The 21112-nt window shown below is 38.1% G+C and overlaps 1 protein-coding gene and 1 non-coding gene across 4 annotated transcripts in view; one reads left to right on the top strand and one right to left on the bottom strand.

Moving 5' to 3' along the window:
- Positions 1 to 5753: 5753 nt before the first annotated feature.
- Positions 5754 to 21112, bottom strand: part of AGGF1 (angiogenic factor with G-patch and FHA domains 1) — a 29032-nt gene continuing 13673 nt past the window's right edge. Inside the window, exons 6-15 of one of the 3 annotated variants that reach the window (XM_054002565.1) lie at positions 20457 to 20808; positions 18834 to 18945; positions 17735 to 17786; positions 15683 to 15784; positions 15167 to 15332; positions 14838 to 14920; positions 13669 to 13796; positions 12741 to 12840; positions 11683 to 11904; positions 5754 to 6308 (exon numbers count right to left, since the gene is read on the bottom strand). In XM_054002565.1, coding sequence (XP_053858540.1) covers positions 11704 to 11904; positions 12741 to 12840; positions 13669 to 13796; positions 14838 to 14920; positions 15167 to 15332; positions 15683 to 15784; positions 17735 to 17786; positions 18834 to 18945; positions 20457 to 20808 — 1296 coding nt within the window. In that variant the 3' untranslated portion in view covers positions 5754 to 6308; positions 11683 to 11703. Of the gene's footprint in view, positions 6309 to 10105; positions 11905 to 12740; positions 12841 to 13668; positions 13797 to 14837; positions 14921 to 15166; positions 15333 to 15682; positions 15785 to 17734; positions 17787 to 18833; positions 18946 to 20456; positions 20809 to 21112 lie in introns of those variants that run through there. The other 2 variants (XM_054002566.1, XM_054002564.1) reach the window with 2 other exon arrangements.
- LOC128822699 (small nucleolar RNA SNORA47) lies at positions 9502 to 9630 on the top strand. The gene has a single exon (XR_008441566.1). It is a non-coding gene; the product is annotated as a small nucleolar RNA SNORA47 (small nucleolar RNA).

The following is a 21112-nucleotide window of genomic DNA, read 5'->3' as shown; positions in this document are numbered from 1 at the left end:
TCAAATCAGAGATGAAATGGAAAACATGAACAAGAGACATAAATTAGAAAAATCATTTAGGAAAAAAAAAAATTCCTAGTTAGTTCCACTTAGTCTCACAGAATACACTGAAATGAAATGCAAAACAGGGCATCCAACTACATCAAGATGTAAAGGTTGCACAGTATGGAAGTCAGTGGCATCATGTGAATTCACTAAACTCTGAAAAAGTGTTCAGAAAAGTAAGTCCAGAAAAGTAAAGGTTTCTGTTGCTTTTGCAAATGCCTGAATTTGAGAGATGTACCAATAATAGGAGAAGGTGCATGGTAAAAAAAGCACACCCAAACACAAGTGTTCTAGAACTTACATTTGGAGGCAGAGGGCACTTGAAGAGATGAAATTATCTGCTGGCCACCTGACTGACTCCCTAATGAAGTGATACAACAACATTACTAGGTTTCTTCTGTACATGCTCCCTGCAGCACACAACAGCAGTTAGAATAGGGCTGGAAGAAGCTCCTGGACATCTAACCTGGTTGCCTTCTTGGAAGCAAGACCTTGTACAAAACAAGAACTCATTGCACAGGGACAGCTGTGCAACTTGCTATAATAAATGTGCATTCTGCCTGGACATTCCATGACATCCACGAAAGGGGAAAAACTTCCAAATCCAGTCATACTAGTTTTTTTCCTCATTAATTTGGTAGACAACTGATTATTATCCTCTTCAACACCATGCTTGGAAACTCTTTGTCCATGAACTCTTCTCTTTTTTTTTTTTTTTTTTTTTTTTTAAGAATTGATAAACCAAATTCTTTAGCCTGTCATCCCAACCATGTTTCAAGTCCTCTAGTCATTCTTGCTATGGTCCTCCATACTACTTCCAACTTCTGGCACAGTAGGAGATGAGATGGGGGTATGCACAGAAAGAGAGGTTTCTAAATGCCAAATAAATGCTTAGATTACTTAGATGAAGTTGTAAATAATCCAAAAACCCACTAGTACTTCTCCTACATGCAGACCAAGGATTTCATTCTGCAGAAGCATGAGGGCAGAGATATATAAGTCTCTTTTCCAGCCTGGGAAAACCCAGGTCTTATGTCCCTCTGACCATCAGCCAAACAGGCAGATGAATTTTCAATTGTGACTACATTTATAAAGAGTTTTGAAACCACCAGATTTGTGGTAACAGACTCTCTGCACACCTTCAGGGTGCCTCTACCTCAGCAACCTTTAACAGGCCATGTCAGGCCAGGCAGAAATATTTTCTGCTCCTGGGAGATGTTGTGTGGGTGTTTTCCTCTATGACATTACTGTGATCATAATCCCTACTTAAGTGGCCATGCTGGAAATAAAGTGGTCTCCAGCTTTTGCAGCCCTGGTGATAATGTCAGTGCCCTACAGGAAAAAGGCAATTGTATGCCAGTGCAGAGCTACAGCATGATCACTTTTGACATGAAACAACAAGGAAAAACACAGGGAAAATTTGGCACAGGAAATTTATCCAATGGGCATTGCAGTACTCAAGGTCGAAATTTGGTCAAATTCTTCCATGTGTGCTGAATGCCTTATGGAAACTTTAACAGTCCAAAGAAGATCTTGGACTTTCACCTATGCTGGAAGACTGCAGCGCAGTAAGACACTGACCGTGTATTGATAAGAGCCTTCAAATATTTGTTTTGTGCAAAGCACTAAAGCTTGTTCATTGGCTTTACATACGTCATAACCAACATGGTGGTCAACATGGCTTCACTAAGGGCAAATGATGACTGACATATATGGTGGCCTCCTACAATGGGTGGATAAGGGAATATCATCTAACTGGGTCTCTGCAAAGCATTTGATGCTTCCATGCACACCCTTGACTCTACAGTGGAGAGACCTGGATTTGACAAGTGGATCACTCAGTGGATACGGAATTGCCTGAATGATTCTGCTCAAAGAGTTGTGGCCAATGGCCACAACTGGGTGGAGTCTGGGTGGAGAGGAGTGGTGAGTGGTGCTCCTTGGGGGTCTGCACTAGGGCCAGGATTATGTAACATCTTTGTCAGGGACACAGACAGTGGCATCAGCAGGTTGGCTGATGACACCAAGCCTTGTGGTGTCACAACTGCTTGAGGGGCCACAGCACGCTGGAGAGGCCTCCAGCATAAGACATGAACGTGCTGGAGCAGATCCAGAGAAGGGCCAGAGAGCTGTAGCACCTCTCTTACATGAAAAGGATGAGAGAGTTGGGATTGTTCAGTTTGCAGAAGAGAAGGTAATGGGGAGACCTCCCAATACCTAAAAGGGACCTCCAGGAAACATGGGGAGGGTTTTTTATCAGTATCATTGTAAGACAAGGGGGTATGACTTTGAACAAGGGTTTTTTTTATCAGTGTAATTAGAGGATAAGGGAGAATGAAAGAGGACAGCTTATATTAGATATCAGGAAGAATTCTTTACTGTGAGTGCATTGAGGCACTGGAAGAGGTTGCTCAGGGAAACTGTGGATGCCCCATTCCTGGAAGTGTTCAAGGCCAGGTTGGATGGGGCTTTGAGCAATCTGGTCTAGTGGAAGGTTTCCTTGTCCATGGCAGGGTGTAGAACTAGGAGATCTTTAAGGTCCTTTTCAACCCAAACTATTTTATGAACCTATGATTCTATCACCTGAAAATAGTAGGTAGCTGATGTGCTTATATTTTAAATCCTACAAATCATTAATTCAATTGATGCCACCACTTACTGCGGCTTCTTCAGCATCATCTTCATGCACTGGTTGTAAGTGTGCTGATGTAGAGTGCAGAGCAGATAGCATGGGAATCCCAGTGATGAAACAGGTGCATCCAAGGAACAGCATGAGATTTTTGCTGTAGGCCAGAAGATGTGAATAGGAGACATGACTGGGGAAATGGAAACTGTAGGCAAAAAGTCTGAACCAGCTTGCTTGCTAAACACATTCTGTCCTGTGAAATAAAAGCTAGGGACTCTGAGAGTAAAGAAGGCACAAGAATATAATTATACATTAAATCATAAAGCAAGGAAACTTCATTGAGATGACAGTGGAGTTAAAGCAGTCAACAACTGGAAAGTATAGTTCTTGCATTTCTGCAGCATTTGCAGGCTTTACTGCAATGATAACAATGTTCTCTTCATGTTGATTTTCTTTGTATGTATCAATGTGCTCAGCCATGTTTTGGCTTTGGTTACTATCTCACATTCTGAGGATCTAGGGCTAGGAACGTATTTCTGTTCTTATTAATTCTATCTTAAATTCCAAGTAACTGAATTGAACTCAAAGAGGTGTCATCATCAAAAAAACCCCCAATAAACAAACAGATGCAACCATCAATGAAATAACATCATATTTTTAAATAATCGACAGAAACTTACAAGTGGCAAGTAGCTGGTGAAAAAATACCATTCTGAAAGCCTAAAGTGAAGACTGTTATCTTTATTTTGCATAAAAGGATTTTTTACTCCAAATAAGCTTTATGGATTCCAAAATACACTTTGTAAAACCACTACTAACTGTTAATTGAGTCACTCGAACTGAAGCAAATAGAAAAAATCATGCCAGTGCATCTGTCAAGAGTTAGGTATTTCATGGCTCTAGACTATTTTTAACAGTATGTAGAATATCAAACCTGTAATTATTCAAAAGAAAGATACACAATCTGAAAAGTGTACTGTTTTCAAAATAAGCAAGTATCCTGACACCTGTAACATTGCTGCAATTTGGCTGGCACTATGATAACACCAACTATTAGTGCAGCTGTCACTGCACTAATAGTTGGTGATTCAACAAAATGCTGAATACAAACAGCCAGTAAATGCTTTATTTAGGTGAGCAAACATAGGAGATCTAAATCAATGACAATAGAAAGATCTTCCTTGGTTAACTGCAGTAGTATAACATGCATAGTTTGGCAGGAAGATGATGCTGCAAAATGAGAACACATTTTCTCAGTTTGGGATCATGTTCCTGCAAAGTCTGACACAACCATTTTAAGTCACAAAATGAGATTAGCTCAGTTCATTAGAGCATGATGCTAATAATGCCAAAGTTATGGGTTTGATCTCCATATAGACCATTCACTTAAGAGCTGGACTTGATAATCCTTGGGTCCCTTCCAACTCAGAATATTCTATGATTCTGTGACATTTCTCCTCCAGCTTGAAGAGTTGGGGCATACGTATATGTGTGTAGACTTCTATACCAACGCTGTATTCAGTTTGCATGGACAAACTTTGAAAGCAGGGGAGCTAACAGAGGTGGCTGCTGTGAGAAACTGCCAGAAGCTTCCCCTATGTCTGACAAAGCCAGAGCCAGGCTGGCTCAGAGATGGACCCACTGCTGGCCAAGGCTGGGCCCATCAGTAATGGTGGTAAGGTCTCTCCGACAACAGACTTAAAAAGGAAAAAGTTATTGTGCAGATGTATCGGAGCGAGAATATGTGAGAGGAACAACTGAGCACACAGCAAGGTCAGTGGAGAAGGATGGGGACAAAATGATCCAGGCACCAGACTCGGGATTCCCCTGCAGGCCATGGTGAAGCAACTGTACCCCTGCAGCCAATGGAGATCCATGGTGGAGTAGAGATCCAAATGCAGCCCTGGGAAGAGAACCTCATCAGAGCAGGTGGATGTCTGAGAGGAGGCTGTGAAACTTTTTGGAGCACAGTCCTGGCAGAGACCTGTGAACCCAGAGAGGCGGTCACGCTGGAGCAGGTTTCCTGGTAGGACTTGTGTCCCTGTGGAGGACCACATTGGAGGAGACTGTGCCTGAAGGACTGGACCCTGTGAAAAGGGACCTGTGCTGGAGCAGTTAATGGAGAACAACTGCCTGTAGGATGGACTCACATTGGATAAGTTTGTGGAACTGTCTCCTGTGGGAAGGACTCCACACTGGAGCAGAGGAAGGACCTCTCTCCCTGTGCAGTGGCAGGAACAACTTGTGATGAACTGGCTGTAACCCCTATTTCCTGTCTCCCTGCACAGGTAGGAAGTAGAGCTTGGAAAAGAGGGAGGGGTGTGGGGAAGGAGGCTTTAAGATTTTATCTCACTCCTCATTACCCTGCTCTGATTTTTTTAGTAATCAATTCAAGTAATATCCCGAAGTTCAGTCTGTTTTGCCTGCAACAGTATTTGGTGAGCGATTTCTTATCTCAACCCATGAACATTTTACTCTGTTTTCTCTCTCCTGTCCACTGGCAGAGGGGAGTGAGAGTGTGGCTTTGGTGGGTGCTTGGCATCAAGCCAGCATCAAACCACTACTTCATTCCTGCAAAATTTGACACCACCATTTTGATTTCTCCTCCAGCTTGAAGAGCTGGGGCAGGTGTATGTGTGTGCAGAGTTCTGTACCATCATCCAAGCCATTATCTATTAAGTAACACTGGCTTATGAGCTTCAGCAGCCAGATTGTTAGGTGATGGCAGCCAGTGTGCACTCACTGAAGTCAGGGTGAAATCCCAGTTGAGGCTCCTATTCTTACATTCCAGCATCTGTAGGTTGCTCTTTTAAGCTGTCAAACCCAGGCACACCATCTAGTAAACAGAAATTTGTTTCTTTCAAAGCAAAACAAATAAAAACTATGGTGAACAAAATTACATGACTCATTAGTTAAAATCCCCCAAGAAAACATACTCTTTACCTAAATCAGCAGTGGCAGCTATTAATAATCCTGCCAGCTGTTACAGGAAGCCTTTGAAGTATACTGAGATCTCAACTTAAAGGGCTCCTGATAACACATCTACTGCAGCATTTTAAAAATGAGTCTTACACTCAGTTAAGCCATTTTAATCTTTATTTGTAATGACTGAAGTGATTTATCTAGGCTTCAACAGTTCATTAGTTTTAATGGTGGATACTGGGAATTAGCATATTACTGTAGCCAGGTGTCAGCAGTATCTAGGGGAAAGAAAATACATCACCGAATGCAAGTCACAGGACAATGAAGAAAGAGGTGAGCATCATGTCACATGTTGTTTAAACATTTTTGTAATGCTTCACCATCACTCAACTCCAAATAAAGAGACATGGATTTTGCAGAAGACCTGAGGAAGAAGGAATGTAGCAGCTTGTTTGTACTTCCAAAGTGTGAAAGGTTACAAGCATTAAAACCACATTCAGTTTTCAACTCAGCTCTGGCTTTATTCAATGTAAATGGGCAAATGTAATGGGCAATGTAAATTGTGACAAAATTCAATGTAAATGGGCATTTGAGCAAGCAAGGTGCAGACTTCAATCATGATCCTAATGGCAGGGTGTCTGCAGGGTGTCACATGTACAGACATGACAGAAAACAGGTAAAACTGAAAGTCACAGTCATCTTTCATATGTATTTCCTGATCAAATAAAAGCATATAAAAAGTATCTCAGTTTGTAATAAAGCCCCACATATTGCAAATTCATCAGAAGATATACCCTTATTTAAATACACTAAAGACAAACAGTGGATAAAGCTATTTTAGGGAACTTGTGTACTGTGAGCAATTTCCAAGTCAGGGCTTTATTGTATAAAGGTAAAAGTCTCAAATGAAACATTTAGATGGTAAAATGAAAAATGGAACTACTGCATTAAAGAATAATTATACCCTCCTTCTTATCAAGTGCTTTAAAAAGCTCTAAACTGTTGGATAGGGGACTTGTCCATCCAGTTATGTTGTGCTCAACCTGAACAACGACAAGAAGCCCACTTCTAGTGGCCCCCTGGTTACCATGTTCACATCATATTGACTTTGTAGAAGAGTACAACTGCTCATTGTCAAGTAACGCACCTAGACAGAAGCTCTGCTCTCTTGTGTCAATCACAACCAAAAAACCTCAAACCTCTTGGTCAACAAAGGTCAGAATGTCTCTCAGAAAGACTTCCAAACAGAAAACACATCCCAGATATGCCTCAGTGGGGTTTTTCCTGCCACTGTCTTCATGAAGGATGAGTGCACCTATAGATGCACACAGACCTGCCTCTAAGCAAATGTTTGGGAACATCACAACTTTGTACGTTACATACAGAGAATGCCTCTTTAAAAACCATGTGACAAAATTTAAAAAACTGAAATGGTCCACTGCTGTGCCACTTACTGATTGTATCACCTTTTAATTTTTTTAAGCTATGCTTCTTTGCTATGCTCAGTAGAGGAATGCTGGACTTGCCAGCCTGCCAAGCCACTTCCAAAACCCTGGTTTCATCTTTACCAGTCAGACTCATCACATGCGTATTGTTCTTGCAACTTAGCCTCTGTAGGATCATGAATCCCAGCTTCAAAGATAGCTGGTGAAAGGTAGAGTGGTCAGCAGAGTTTTCCTTGCTGCCAAGTCTTCAAATTCCCATTCTCCTTGGGCTCTTTGTTGGTTTTATTGTGAGTTCAATACTTCCTTCTGCTTGCCTAATATGCATACAGCCTCTACCCCTGCAATATCTAAATGCCAATCAGTTCTTCACTGCACCTTCTTGTGGTAATCAGAGTTGCAAAGCAGCTGAGGTTGTAAATAACATCTGGTAGTCACCTTGTCCAACACCCTGTTCAAGCAGGGCCACATAGAACTGGCTGCTTTTTGAATACCTCTAAAAAGGGAAAAAATAGTATTATTTCTAGTGCATAGTTGAAGAATCAAACTAATTGATTAGGGATTTGCCAAGGAACTTATGGAACAGAAACTGTAATTTTGTTTCACAATCAACATAACTCAATATCACTGGGCACTTTAGACTATTCCTGCCTGGTGGTGGTACAGACTGAGTAGAGGATGAAATGCTGAAAAAGCAAGCCCAGTGAGCAATCTGATGGTTTTAACTTAAGTATCACAGTTTTTCTTTGTCGGCATATTGTTTTTGATGTGTAGAAAGCAACTAAATGAAGAAATCTGATGATCTAGAGAAAAAAATAAGCCAGAGGAAACAACGAAGGAAGAAATGAAAGGATTTAAGGAGAAAAATGTTGGAGATGAACAGGTTTTTGTGCAAGACTCAGCGTGCCACACATTCTAGCTTGACAAACTGTAAACTTTCCAGTCTCACAAAGTCCAGCAGTTGAGGTTTGGCCAAAGCACACCATCTGCAGTAGGAACCAGGCTTGCCTGTAGACTATCAAGGCAAAAACATTGTCCTTGGACAGAAAAGGGAAGACAAAGAGGGGACCGGGTAACCTGAGAAGCAGGGGCTGTAAGGCTTTTTACAACAGACAGGCAGGGCATGGCAAATTTAAGAGTCAGCTCTGTGTGAATGAGGTGCTTGAGACTACTGCCACACTGGCTCTTCCTGGCATCTTTCTCACGATCGCTCCTGAGACGCCACTCATTCATTCTTAGGATCATTTATAAGTCAAAATGTTAAAAATGTAATTTCGATGTGCTTTCAAACTACTATCTGTGGTTGCCGTTTTCGTTTGTCTACCTGTCCTCTGGCAATGTGATGCATTCCCTACTCCCTTCGCCGCTCCTGGGCCGCAGAGCAGCACACCAGCCGGCAGCTCGGGCACGTCCCAGCGCCGTGCCTGTGCCCTGCCCGGCGGGGGAAGCCCTGGGTAGCGCGGTACCAGCCGAGGCCGGGCTGGGCTGGGCGGGTCCTGCCCCGCTCTTCCCCAGCGCCGTGAGGCCAGACAAGATGGCGGCAGGGCGGAGGCTGGCGGCCGGCGCGGGGCCGGCCCCTGGGGCGGGAGGCGCTGCTGGGCGCGGCTCGCTGCGCGGCCTCCCTGGCACAGCGCAGGAAGGCAGGCCGTCAGACCCGTTCTTTCCCCTGCCCTATTAAACGAAGAGCTGCAGGAGCGGCAAGAGAGGTAGCACGTGTCCTGTATACAGCGCTGAAATGACATCAGGACACTTGGGCACGGAGGAGAGCGGAGGGTGCCCCGGTGCGCTGAAGAGCTGAGCAAGGATACTGCTATTGTAAACTCGTACGCAGGTATGTTCATCAACAGAGAGGCACTGCTGAATTAAAATAAGGTGCAGATGAAACCCGTTTAGAAATCAGAAACTTGCTGAGAAAAAAGATCCCACGTTAAGAGATCACAGCACTTGGAAAAAAAAATCACACAGAAAAAAACCCACTGGAATGCACCTTTCAGTAGTCTTCTTGGATGCTGGTTTTGACCTCTCTTCCTGCTGCCGTGGATTCATCAGAAAGCCTCAGTCTCACGTCACACAACCAGCTGTAGCAGCTTTGCTGGAACAAACACTCCAGTTTCATCCTATGGTATGTTTTGTAAAAGCAGTTCATATGCAGATAGTTCAGGGCCTTGCACACAACACTGACTGTACTCCATGTTTTTATGTACCAGCTGGATGGTTCAACTCTTAAGAATGTACCTATCGCTCTTTATTTTATATTTCATAAATATGTTTGCTAATTTGACAAAATTCACTGTGAGGACTACAGAAAACTGTTTATATAAACTGATTAGTTTTATCCTTAAGAACTTTAGGATTACATGTATTCATTAACAGTATTTATACATAAAGCAAGCTGCTGAAACTGGACTTTGGCTGTATAAAAAAGCAACTTCAAGTATCAAAAGCAGGGAAAGGCAACAGGATGGTTGGAGGACTGAGAAAGTAAGACAGTTAAACTTTATGCTCTATCTTACTGGTTATAGCCTCCAAAATTATAATAGTGCAATAGCAACTCATGTTCCCCTTCTGACATGAGGGAAAGCAGTACTGCATTTGCACATAAGGCTTGCACACCACTGGTGGTTTTCACCTAACTCATTTATAAGAGGTCACTAAAGTAAAGGTTGAAAAGTCATATTTAGCGCAATACAAGTCTTCCTACTCAATAAAGGCATACAACTGCTTGATAAGGATTACTCAAACTTACCTGTAGTTGTTTTGTTAACAATCTATATATTAATGGTACTGCTTTTTCCACTTTCCTAGGCAGCATCAAGAGAGAATAGGATTTGTCGCACCAACACTGAACCAAGACTAAGCTTCAGCCCTTTGTATGGAACTGCTGAAAGAGGAAGCTGCAGTACTGAAAGCAGTCAGTCTTGACTGCACGAGACCATGCCTCTCACAGAAGGCAAATGATGTCTTACTTCAAAAACTTCATAAAATGCAAAACCGTTGATTCACTGTTCTTAGAGCTGTTACACTTGAATAACTGGGGAGAGGGAAAGTTACAGTTCCAACTCACACCACATTAAGGTTTATAGTTTGATTTACTCTGAAGACTACAGAAGTAAAAAGAAAAAAAGGCAAAAACATTATTTTAGCATACGGGGGGCTTTTTCCTCCTGCCAGCTGGAAGAGGTTTTTAGATAAATAGTGAACAAAAACTTAACAAGTACACAACAGAACTTACAAAACAACATTTTTTCACAGCTAGAAAAAGCCTCTGAAAATGTGAAGTTGCCAATAAAAAGGAACGCAACAGCAAAGTACGTAATACAGCAATACTAGTATATTATTGCAACAGCAATAATACATGTCTGCCACTAAATCAGTAGAAAACTAAGTGCTTACAAAGGCAAACAGTGACCTCATTTTAGTTATGGTGCTCCATGCATTGAGTGTGGATAATTTTATCTTCACCTCTGCAGAAGTAAGGTGTGCCTCGGGTTGTAAACTTGGCCTAGTTTCATGATTTAAATAATAGACTGGACCTTTTGCTTTATACTGTATGTGTCTAGATTAAGACAAATCGCTGGTAACTTGTTTTGCTTTTACTCCACAGTGCTTCACAGTTGTGTGCATGATCTGGTAAGACGGTGAGACTACCATGTTTCCTTGGACAAGTACCAGAACTTCAACTTGAACAAAGTGGGATTAAGTTTTACTCATTTTAGAAGAGCACTCCTATCCAACATATGGACAAGATAGCTTGAGGAAGCACGCTTCTTAAATTGACAATGATTTATTGTGTTTAGGAACAGTCAATAAATACCAATCTTTTAGCTTCAGTTTGGAAATCCTTCCCCATCAAAAAATCACTTATTTGTGATGTTTTTTTCTGGCATAAACTCCATTGCCAGCAATGGATGTATCAGACAAAGAAGTTAATAAATACAAACAGACAGCAGTTTTCTAAACATACCTCCTCTTTCAAAGGCATGATACAGATTTACTAAACAAATCTCAAACAAGTTCTTCACAGAAGAAAATTTTGCTACAAGCTGTCTCTGAACACTGTTTTCTTCACTAATGCTGGTAGTTTATTTCATGGAGTATGGTATTTTTGAACAGTAATGATGAATCATTTAAAAACAAACCTTTTCCCCCTTTTCCTTTGCAAAATGTATGCTGAGACATGTAGCTGGTACTGAACTGTATGAATTTAAGAGTGGTGTGCCTCTTGTCGAGCACTTCATGGCAAACACGAAGAAACAGCAATAGGGTACTTTTTTTACTAGGGATCTGGGGGATTTATTTTTTCATCTTGATTTTAAACCACTGTTCAAGTGTTAAAGGTATCATATTTAACTGTAACAGATGTTTTGTGTTACTTTCTGAGAAGTGTAAAAACACCATGGAAGATTCCTGTTTCTGATGAAAATAATTTTCAAGTAGTTAAATTTGAATATCCCTCTAAACTCCATTCATATCATATTAAAATGTGTATAAAAGCATGAAGACTACAGAAAACCAATTAACATAACAGAGTTAATCTTGAATAAGTTTTTCCACAACTGTATTTTACATATAACCAAACTCCTGCTTTAGCAAAAGCAAAAAGAATAAAAATAGATTCTCTCCCAACTATTTATACTCAGGAATTACCTTGCTGTGGGACTAGATACTTCAGTCTACTGTCCCTCTGACCCAAAGCGTACTCTTAGCTGTATCCCTTTGTGATTTAGGGTCTTGGAAGTTTTCAGCGAACCTCTCTCTTGCTTTATCCCAGTTCTTTTTATTCTTGCTCTGGACAAGTTGAACATCTTCAATTGAGGCTGGTCTCCTAGTACCTAAACCTGCATGCTTCTGATGTAATTCCAGTTGGATCTGTCAAATACATGAAATATTATTGTAATTGCAAGTTAGGTATTCTAAATACTACAAATTTTGGTTTTCTAATATATGTTCCACTCCCTCTCCCCAAGCACTTCTTTAATGTTCTAAAACACCTAGATCATGAACAGTACCATGAAAATGATGTGCCACATGAACAGTACCATGAAAATGATGTGCCACATCACCACTTCTGGAACTATGATCTACAGTCCTGAATAATGTCCCCTGCCACAAAAATTACTGTGAAATACACCTCACCGTGTGAGCAGCGTATGATCCCTATGCTGGCTAGTTTGACAACACAGGATATGGTGTGGTTCTGAGCAGCACTATTGCCGAAAGACAGCACATCTCTGGTGACAAGAATGGGGCTAACGTGGCTGCCACAGAGGCCCACAACTTGCTGTCTACAGTGACTTCTGCCAGCTTTTCCTCTCTCAATGCCCATCATCCAGCTTGACTTCTGTGCTACATCAGCCTCTGAGAAAGAAATCTACCCTAAATCAATCTTCAAATCACATCACTTAAATTATTCAAATTTTCCTCCCGACTTCATATTCAAATATGATATTATTCAGTGGCTAGAAGCTGTCCTCCTTTGCTTAGTGTCCTAGTGAATACAGTGTAGTGAAGGGACAACACTACTAAAATTTCAAAATACCCTATTAGTCAAAGAACAAATATTTTGAGATTAGTTCTATTGAGATTATTCCTTCTGAACCAGGGTTTTTATATGTTTCAAGTGAATAGTTGCAAACAATTAGATACTTTTCACTTCAAATATGTTCCTATTATTTTTGTTTCAAGTGAAAACCAGAAAGACTTACCGGATCCTTCATGCCACCACCATCCTTTCCCAGACCTTCCCCCTTCTTCCATCCCATCTTCTCCAACATTTTATGTCCTTTGTTGCTATTGCTGATTTCACTTTGAAGAAAGTTTAAGATAACTGATAAGCAAGAGTTAAGAGTATGCTTTCAAATACTGAACAACAGAAATGTACATACATATAGAAATCAGGAATCAGTCCATCAAGAGCTATCCAGAAGAACAAGCCTCAGGTCAGTATCAGTTTTCTTAAAACTCCTGAACTACTTGCTTGCTTTAGGAGTTAAAAAGATGCATCATGGGTGGGAGGGTATGGATTACAACATGGAAAAAGTGGTATCGCATCCTACTGCACCTATTTCATCATCTCACACTTCCTTTTATTAATTTACATGCACCTACAAGTTCATGCTTCTTAAAAAAAAAAAAAAAACAACTACAGCGGCAAACAACTGAAGGAACATCAAGTGTCATTTGAGAGGTATGTAAATGCATGTCCAATGAGTGGCTGGATTGACAGTGAGAGAAGCTGCAGGTGAAAAATCTGCATGTGTACTATTATTGGGACTGAATAGGAAAAATAAAAATTGAACCACTTGAAAAACAGACACTATTGAAGATGTCAGTAGTGTAACTGGGGAGTTCTTTATATTTTTGAGTTGCTAAGGAAATAAGTGTCCTTACTGCCATCCTTAACTCTTCACCTTCCATATATTTTTATATGGACGTTGATGAGTTAATAAATAAAAGCACATGAAATTGGAAGTGTGAAAAGTTTAACGTTTTCTAGCTCTCCTAACACAATATATACAATTTGTAATTTAACAAACTGTATGCTAGTAACAAAATGATACTTATTTAATGATCATTTTTTTAAGATTCACAAGAGAAGGACATGGGGGATACTTTCCCCCAACCCCAACTTACATATGAACAGAAGCTGAACTGTCATCTCTCTGGAAGGTTCCTTCACTTCCAACGGTCTCTCTGCGTTTTCCTGCTCTGTCTTTGTACTTTGGATTTTTCACTGCCTTGTTGTCTTCATATTCTGTATTCTTTCCAAGGAGATTTAATTGCATCAAGACAAAGAGACTGGGATTTAAATTCTTTATTTTTGTTAACTTCCCTTTTCCCTCCAAAAGTATGGGAGCTTCAGCCTTTTTTATTAATTCTAAATCTTGTAACAAAACCTACAGTCCTCACTTGGTATTTTCTTAGCTTACAGGCATACCTTGTAAACCATATTACTGCCATCATCATGTAACATTGCCAATTCAGTAATTTCTCAGAAGCTGTAAATAAAATAATAGATTCTCTTGAATCTTCTCTTGGTATGAAGAGTCAATCTCTCCATATTAAGCAGAAAACCATGTGGATATGCCACTGGCTTTTTATATAACCATTTAGCCTGCTCCTCAGCAACTACTTTTTTTCAGAATAAATGACAGAATTAAGTATGTTTACAGATTCTGTATCAGTATTATTTTAGTACCTGAAGAATTTTATAGAAACGATGGCATTCTGTTTTCTACATGAATACTTAGTACAAATGCTGTAAGTAACTGCATGTTAAAATTATCTCTACCACAGAAGTCATTTGAATACATATATATTATATTGCCTGTATGTTCATGTTGGTATTGTTCTACGGACTTAAAAACCTGAAAAAAATTCCTATTTCCTTCCATAATTTTTTCAGTTGCTCATTATGTTTCCTTTCCAAATGAAAGACAGGACTACAATTCAGTGAAAACTTAATCTACAGAAAAAAAACCAGAAGTGTCTTGCAAAATCTTAACTTCAAAAGGATGAGATATCTTGTATACTTTGAAAGGATCTTCTTTCTAATTTTCAATGGAACTTTCATGATGAACTTTCTAATTTTCAGTGGAACTTACCAAAATCTTTCTTCACAGAGGTTTGTAAAGAATAATTATTTAGGGTACAAAAGACAAACCAGGCTAAGTTTAAGGGCATTTGAAAACTTCCCTTATTCAGCAAAGTCTGTAGCTTAAAATAGGAATCACAAAGTACTTAAAAAAAAGGTAAGAACCACAAGATTACAAAAACTTAATCAACTTCTACTGTAAACTTACCTGTAAACCATATTTCACCCGTATTTGTTTTAATGCTTTTCTTCTGACTAGCTCTCTCTCTTCTTTGCTAAGTGCTGGACAAACTAAAATGAAGAACACAAGATTGAATTTGTAATTACTAATGCAGCAATGTTTTGAATCATAAGACAAATGAAAGAATTTTTGTTCTGACATTATTATACATAGACACATATACCAAGAAGAAAATACGACATTATGTACAACTATTCCCAGCTGACAAGAAAATTATATGAAAACTGAACTAATTATTATTTTTTATAAAGTAGACAGCCATAATAAAAGATGTATCCTGTGATAATATGACAAACCAGAAGACTCTTTTTTCTTGTCCAGGCGAAGATGTGCTCTAACTTGTCCTGGTTCACATCCATCACAAGTATCACCGCCGGGGTGAATATGAAAAGAAAGCACAGTTTCGCCGATCTTCACCTCATCTCCATGCTCCAGGATGTAGGGATCACCCTTTGTTTTAGGCTAATAAACAAAAGTTTTAGTAGGCAAGTTAAAAACTCATGAAGGATAGGAACTCTATTTCATGCACACTGCTTACAACTCAGTACTTCAGTTTGGTCTCACAATGTAGGCAACTGTTTAAGGACGGTGGGTATTTCACTCTAGCAACTGTAACCATAGTGGGTTTTTCCTAGTATAACCAAATATTAAGTACTCCAAGTGGCCCTGAAATCAGAAGGGAACCAAGGCAGGCATAAATGTATGAAAGAAGACATACAATGGCATTGTAAGTGATTTGCCATAAAACATTTGAAATTACCAGAAGATTAGTTTTCTGCAATATATAGAGCACTAAAGCAGTAGGTACTCACCTGGAGAATCTGATTTCCATTAACAACTGTTCCATTCTGACTGCCTTGATCCACAAGAACATAATTTTGCAAATCGTGGTCAAAATACACTTCTGCATGAAACTGAAAAATAGAAGCGTTAAGTTAAATGTTCTTGTTAAGTGAATACTTCACAATTTAAAAGTTATTTTACAGTAAGATTTCAAAATATATTTTGAGACCTTTAAAATGAGTGGCTTTGGTACTCTTAAGTTAATAAAGTTTTCACATTTTATAATTTAATTCTTGTGAAATGTAAATGAATGGGCCACAACAGCATGAACTAATGTATACAGTTATTGTAATGATTTTATTCATAAGCTGATTCAGTACTGGACAACTATATTCTTCCAATGTGTCAAGTATGCTTTACTTAAAGAACTGCAAGATTCAGTAATATAGCCTTCTTAACTGTTCTAAATAACAGGCTTTTTGCTCTTAAGGTATTTTATAGCATACTCATTTAAAAAAAAAGTTCTCATTCTGCTTCCATTTACTTGGTCTTTCATATCTGAAATAACTCCCTAAATGCCATGCTTTTATAACTTTCACATAACTCACCTTCTCTGGCATCTTAATACTTAGGACACCATCAGTACCAATCTTTTGCTGTTTATCTCCTTTCTGATATTGAGACTAATAATGTGGTGGGCTTTTTTGGTGTTTTTTTTTTTTTGGTCTTGTTGCAGTTCTGTATAGATATTGCTCCCCCAGACCAGAAAAAGTGCAGCTCCTGGCCAAATTCATAAAGATATGCACTACCTCCAAAAAAGCCCACTAAACAAACCAAAGTACCAACTTCTCCAACCTACTAAAACTTCCAGTAAAAGCAGTAAATCTGGAGAAGTGGCTGTTAAGAAGTGACTGTTTCAAATTAGAGCAATTGTAGTTGCTGTTTTCAGTTAAAAAAAAAATTGAAGATTTCTTACTACATGGAACACTCCCATAATGATGCACACTGACTAGTTCATTCAATAGGCATTTTATTTTCTACTTCTGCTTTACTGAATAGAACTAAAACTTCTTCTAAAGAGGCTAAATCTGCAGGGTGTGGCATTTTTTTAAATCTCACTTTCCAGTCAAGAAAAGTAAACACCAAAGTTGACCATAGCCAAAAAGTAAGAATAGTGAGGAAAACAAACTAGTACATAACTTTTTATTCCTGCAGATATGTAATTTATCTTTTCACCTTTGCTGCTTTATCTGAAAAATGAAGTAACTTCTTATATAAACTGTCAGTACCTGTGAAGTACTAAAATGGTAACATTACAGAAAAACAAAAGAGTTTTGGCTTCATTATTTGCCCAGTTTCAAATACATGCCTGAAAAAGTTATTAATAGCAGGGAAATATTTATTCTGGAAATTATTCAGTATGAAATACAGCAACTGATTAATGAGAACCAGCATTTAAAATACACATAGTAAAGTGTGTTTCATGAGATACTTGCATTTTTAGATTTTTTTTAACCAAACTTTTTATTTGGATGACACAACCTTGTCAATCTACAGTTTTATTTTATTAGTAGTGCTGTATTTAGGGTCTGTGTTGAAGTATTTAGCAAAACAGAGCAAATAATTGATAACAAAAATTTCCACTCAATCTACCATTGAAAGGAATTCTGTTAATTTTTCAATCTCCCTCAACATAATTTCCATAGTTGCTTGAAAGAAAATAAACCTTTTTGCTCTGAGTGTAAGTGCAAGGATTGCATTACTTGGTAAAGAAATTCTTACTATCTGACATCAAAATTTTATATACCATTAGTACTTAACAGGGTTTGTCCTCAAGTTCAGTAACTATGAAATTAAAGACTTAAAAGACTTTGAAAACACACTGTTATTTGTTTTAAGTTCCCATTCAGTGTATGTTTTCCTTTTTTCTAAATTCATGTCTGGCTAAAACCATATCTCATTCCGAAAGTTCTTTCAAAAAATTAACACGATGTCGCAAATTCCAGGCCATAAAATCTAAAGCTTTATTCATACATTTATGTCTTCTGATCTACCTTTCAGCAGACATGAACAAGAGTTACCTTACTGACTCCAACTTCAGGAATCTGAAGAGTGTGTCCAACGTCTTTTTCTCTGGAAAGGCAAGTTGATATACAAATCACAACAAAGTATAAATAGGTCTTATAGGTGGCTTATGAAAGGTATATTTCAGTTGAACTGTAATATCATATTTCTCTTCTAAGCTATTAGCAATTTTCTACAGATACAAAACATTGTGTTGCTGTATACACAATATAAAGATTTGTGTCAGGTGCCTTCTGTCATTTGTATAAATGATACAAAGCAGATGATTATTGCATTTTTTGTTATCAAAACAGTGCAGTAGGAAGAAGGAATTTGTGTATGATTCTTATACTTCTTAAGGGATTAAGAAGCAATGCAGCTAGTAAAAGACCTATATGCAAATTCAAAATAGAGTTGTCTATTCATCTTCACATACATGGACTCAACCTTTAAGAGCAAATCAAAACATGTCTATCAGTATTAGACAGAAACAGCTTTTCTAGGGTGAAGTTTTCAAGTAAGCATTGAAGAAAGCTTTACATCATCATTAAATTCATCATCAACAATGAACAAACCAGGTTTAAAACTCTTAAGAATGCATACAGTCTAGCACAAACCAGCTTATTATCTAAAGACAGTGAAGAAATTTGAAGGTGTGAGGAAGTCTAGGATATGCTTCCTAGTGATCCTGTATTTCTGAAGGGTGTTCTTCCATTTCTGAAAATAAAAGTACGTCAGTGGCCTGGGACAAAATTTACTTACTTTCTAGGAAACAAGTTTTCAAAGAAGAGATTGCAGCTTTGCTGCCACTAGGGTTCAGTCACAACATCAAATTATCACTAACTATTCAGGTCTGCTGAGCTGCATTAAGTGTGTATGCTGTTACATTGTCATGACAACATGTTGTTATGTGAACTGACTTGAATTTCTTAATTTCTTTCTGTGGAATAACCAAACCCAGAGTACCTCACAACTGCTGCAGAATAGGAAGACAAGCATGAAGAATAGAGACAAGCAATCCTAAGTGCTTTCCACAGCTTTCAAAGAGGTAGTTTGATTATATATATATATATATATATATATATAAAAAAATAAATAAAATTCCTTCAGTTTTACCTTCCAATTGTAGCAGGTTTCACAGCAGTGATAATATAAAGTGACCCAGTCTGTAGAACTGGTGATCTTATTACAATTACTCTGATACAAGGAGGCCAGATCTTTTCTTCATCTATAATTATAAAGAAAAAAAAAAAAAATCACCACCACCATTACTACAAACACAGTTTTAACTTTATAGTCCATAGTTTTCAAAAAACTGAAAAACATTCATCCATTACCTGGCTGAGTAATATACAACTTTCATAATAAGAAACATGTAACAACATCTGAGAGAAAACTTCTATGAGATTGTTATTTCAAAGGCTTTCTGACTGCACACCAAAGTGTTACAAATGTTTTCCTAATTCTGGTTTACATGCAGACAACTCTTTAGTTACAGCAGTAAAATATATATACATTCAGAAAATTTACTAATATATTATAAATTTATGGATCATTAATTGTTACAGATTAGAAAACAATTTTACTTTGATAAAAGGCAGCACCTTTTTGTTCATCACATCTCAGACCTACTGCATATCAAACTTTTTATCTGTCAATTTCTATGTCAAATGTATTTTTACTGTTTTTTTTTCTCTTAGGAATGCTATTCATCAACATGGATAGGAAAAAATAATAGACAGAACCTACAGATACATATGCTTTATCACCTGATTAACCATTAACCTACTATATTCTGACTGCTGTATGAATTCTGTACTTGGATGTGCATTTGTAGAAAAAATCTCCAATGACCTCAACAAGAAACAGACATAGATGAAAAGACACTACCTTAAAAGCTACTAGGGGAAGAGAAACTGTCCCCAGTTTTTATTATTTCAGCATTACTGCCAAATTGGATATTAAGAAAAGACAATTTAATCTGAAAGCCTGATGGTAGCAAACCCATTTTGGTTAGCATTAATCACCTACAATCTGAGTTGTTAAGTAAAATAATGAAAACAGAAGAAACAAACTGACAGTATACTCTGAGCAGGGCACAGGCTACAATATGGTTTTCTATGGGTTGTATTTAATTCTGTGATTTGGAATATCCTTTGCACATACATAGTTCTGACTGGCTGCATCAAGCTTTTCACAGGTTACCTTAATTTTTTTTGTTTTTTAAGGACCTAGCAGAACACTTTGGTATAAAACAGTATACAGGTTTCCTGTCTATATCCATTTCTCACAATTTCCCACTGGAATATACAAAATAGGATTTCAACTAGTACTGACTATTCCATGCTGCTTTTCACCACAGTAGACCCATCTTGCATTCAGTTGCACACAATGGTTTACAAACAGTATCAAAAATACTGTATATTAATTTAAGAGAGTCAATACACAGCATTACTGTGAATTACTGGTCTAGAACTCCTATTTTCAATCAAACCAAATTTTCACAATCCCTGAGGTTTCTACACAAGCACAGCTGTTACATCAGTAACAGCTTTTATAAAAAACACTACTACTTACTTTTGTACAAGTGAAGAGAGCAAAAGAAATGCTGGTAACATATAGCACATTTTCAAAGTATCTCACATGCTTTTGTATATTTTTTTAAATTATCCAAACAGGTTTTTTTAACAGGCTTCTGGAAAAATACAGTAATACAACATATAATCCACAATAACTCACCTTCATTTTCTGAGTATTCTGAATCACCAGTTTCTTCACTTGTTAATTCCTCCCCACTGTAGGTTTCACACTCAGAATCTGTAATTTCACCTTCTTCTGGTTCACTCTCTGTGTCTGCTGTTCTACTGTCATCTGTATACGCTGCAGCGTCTGGTGTACTTTTTTGCGAATGTGAATTTATACCATCTGCAGAAATGGATTCTTTGGCTGTTAGACTGTTTAATGGGTTTTTGTCCATTTTAGTCTTCTTTCTTACATTTAGAGATTCATCTTCTTCAGTAGAACTTACTTGATCGGTGGTGGAAAAGCAATTCAGACTGTTAGATGTTTTCTGCTCTTCTGTGTCCAAATCCTGGAAGGCAGTTATACAATGTTACAGTCTTTACAGATTTCCAGATAGAGTTTTTCTAAAGCATAGCCTAGAAGTAAATTCTTCACTTAGGAAGAATTATTTTTAGAATTATTAAGAAATAGTTTATTTCTAGAAAGTTTTACACATGCAGTCAGCAAAACTTTTACATTTCAGTAAAAATATTTTCACATCCTGTTAGATTTGACTGAGACCATGTTCTATTTGGGAAAGTGTGACTGCCCTCCTCTTCTAAACGTCACTCTTTTCTCACACTTTAGAAATTATTAGAAACTTTAGAATCTTG

Source organism: Vidua macroura, chromosome Z, assembly GCF_024509145.1.
Source record: "Vidua macroura isolate BioBank_ID:100142 chromosome Z, ASM2450914v1, whole genome shotgun sequence".
Taxonomy (NCBI): Eukaryota; Metazoa; Chordata; class Aves; order Passeriformes; family Viduidae; genus Vidua; species Vidua macroura.
The sequence above is the reverse complement of the archived record's forward strand: the minus strand, read 5'-3'. Positions and strand labels throughout refer to the sequence as shown.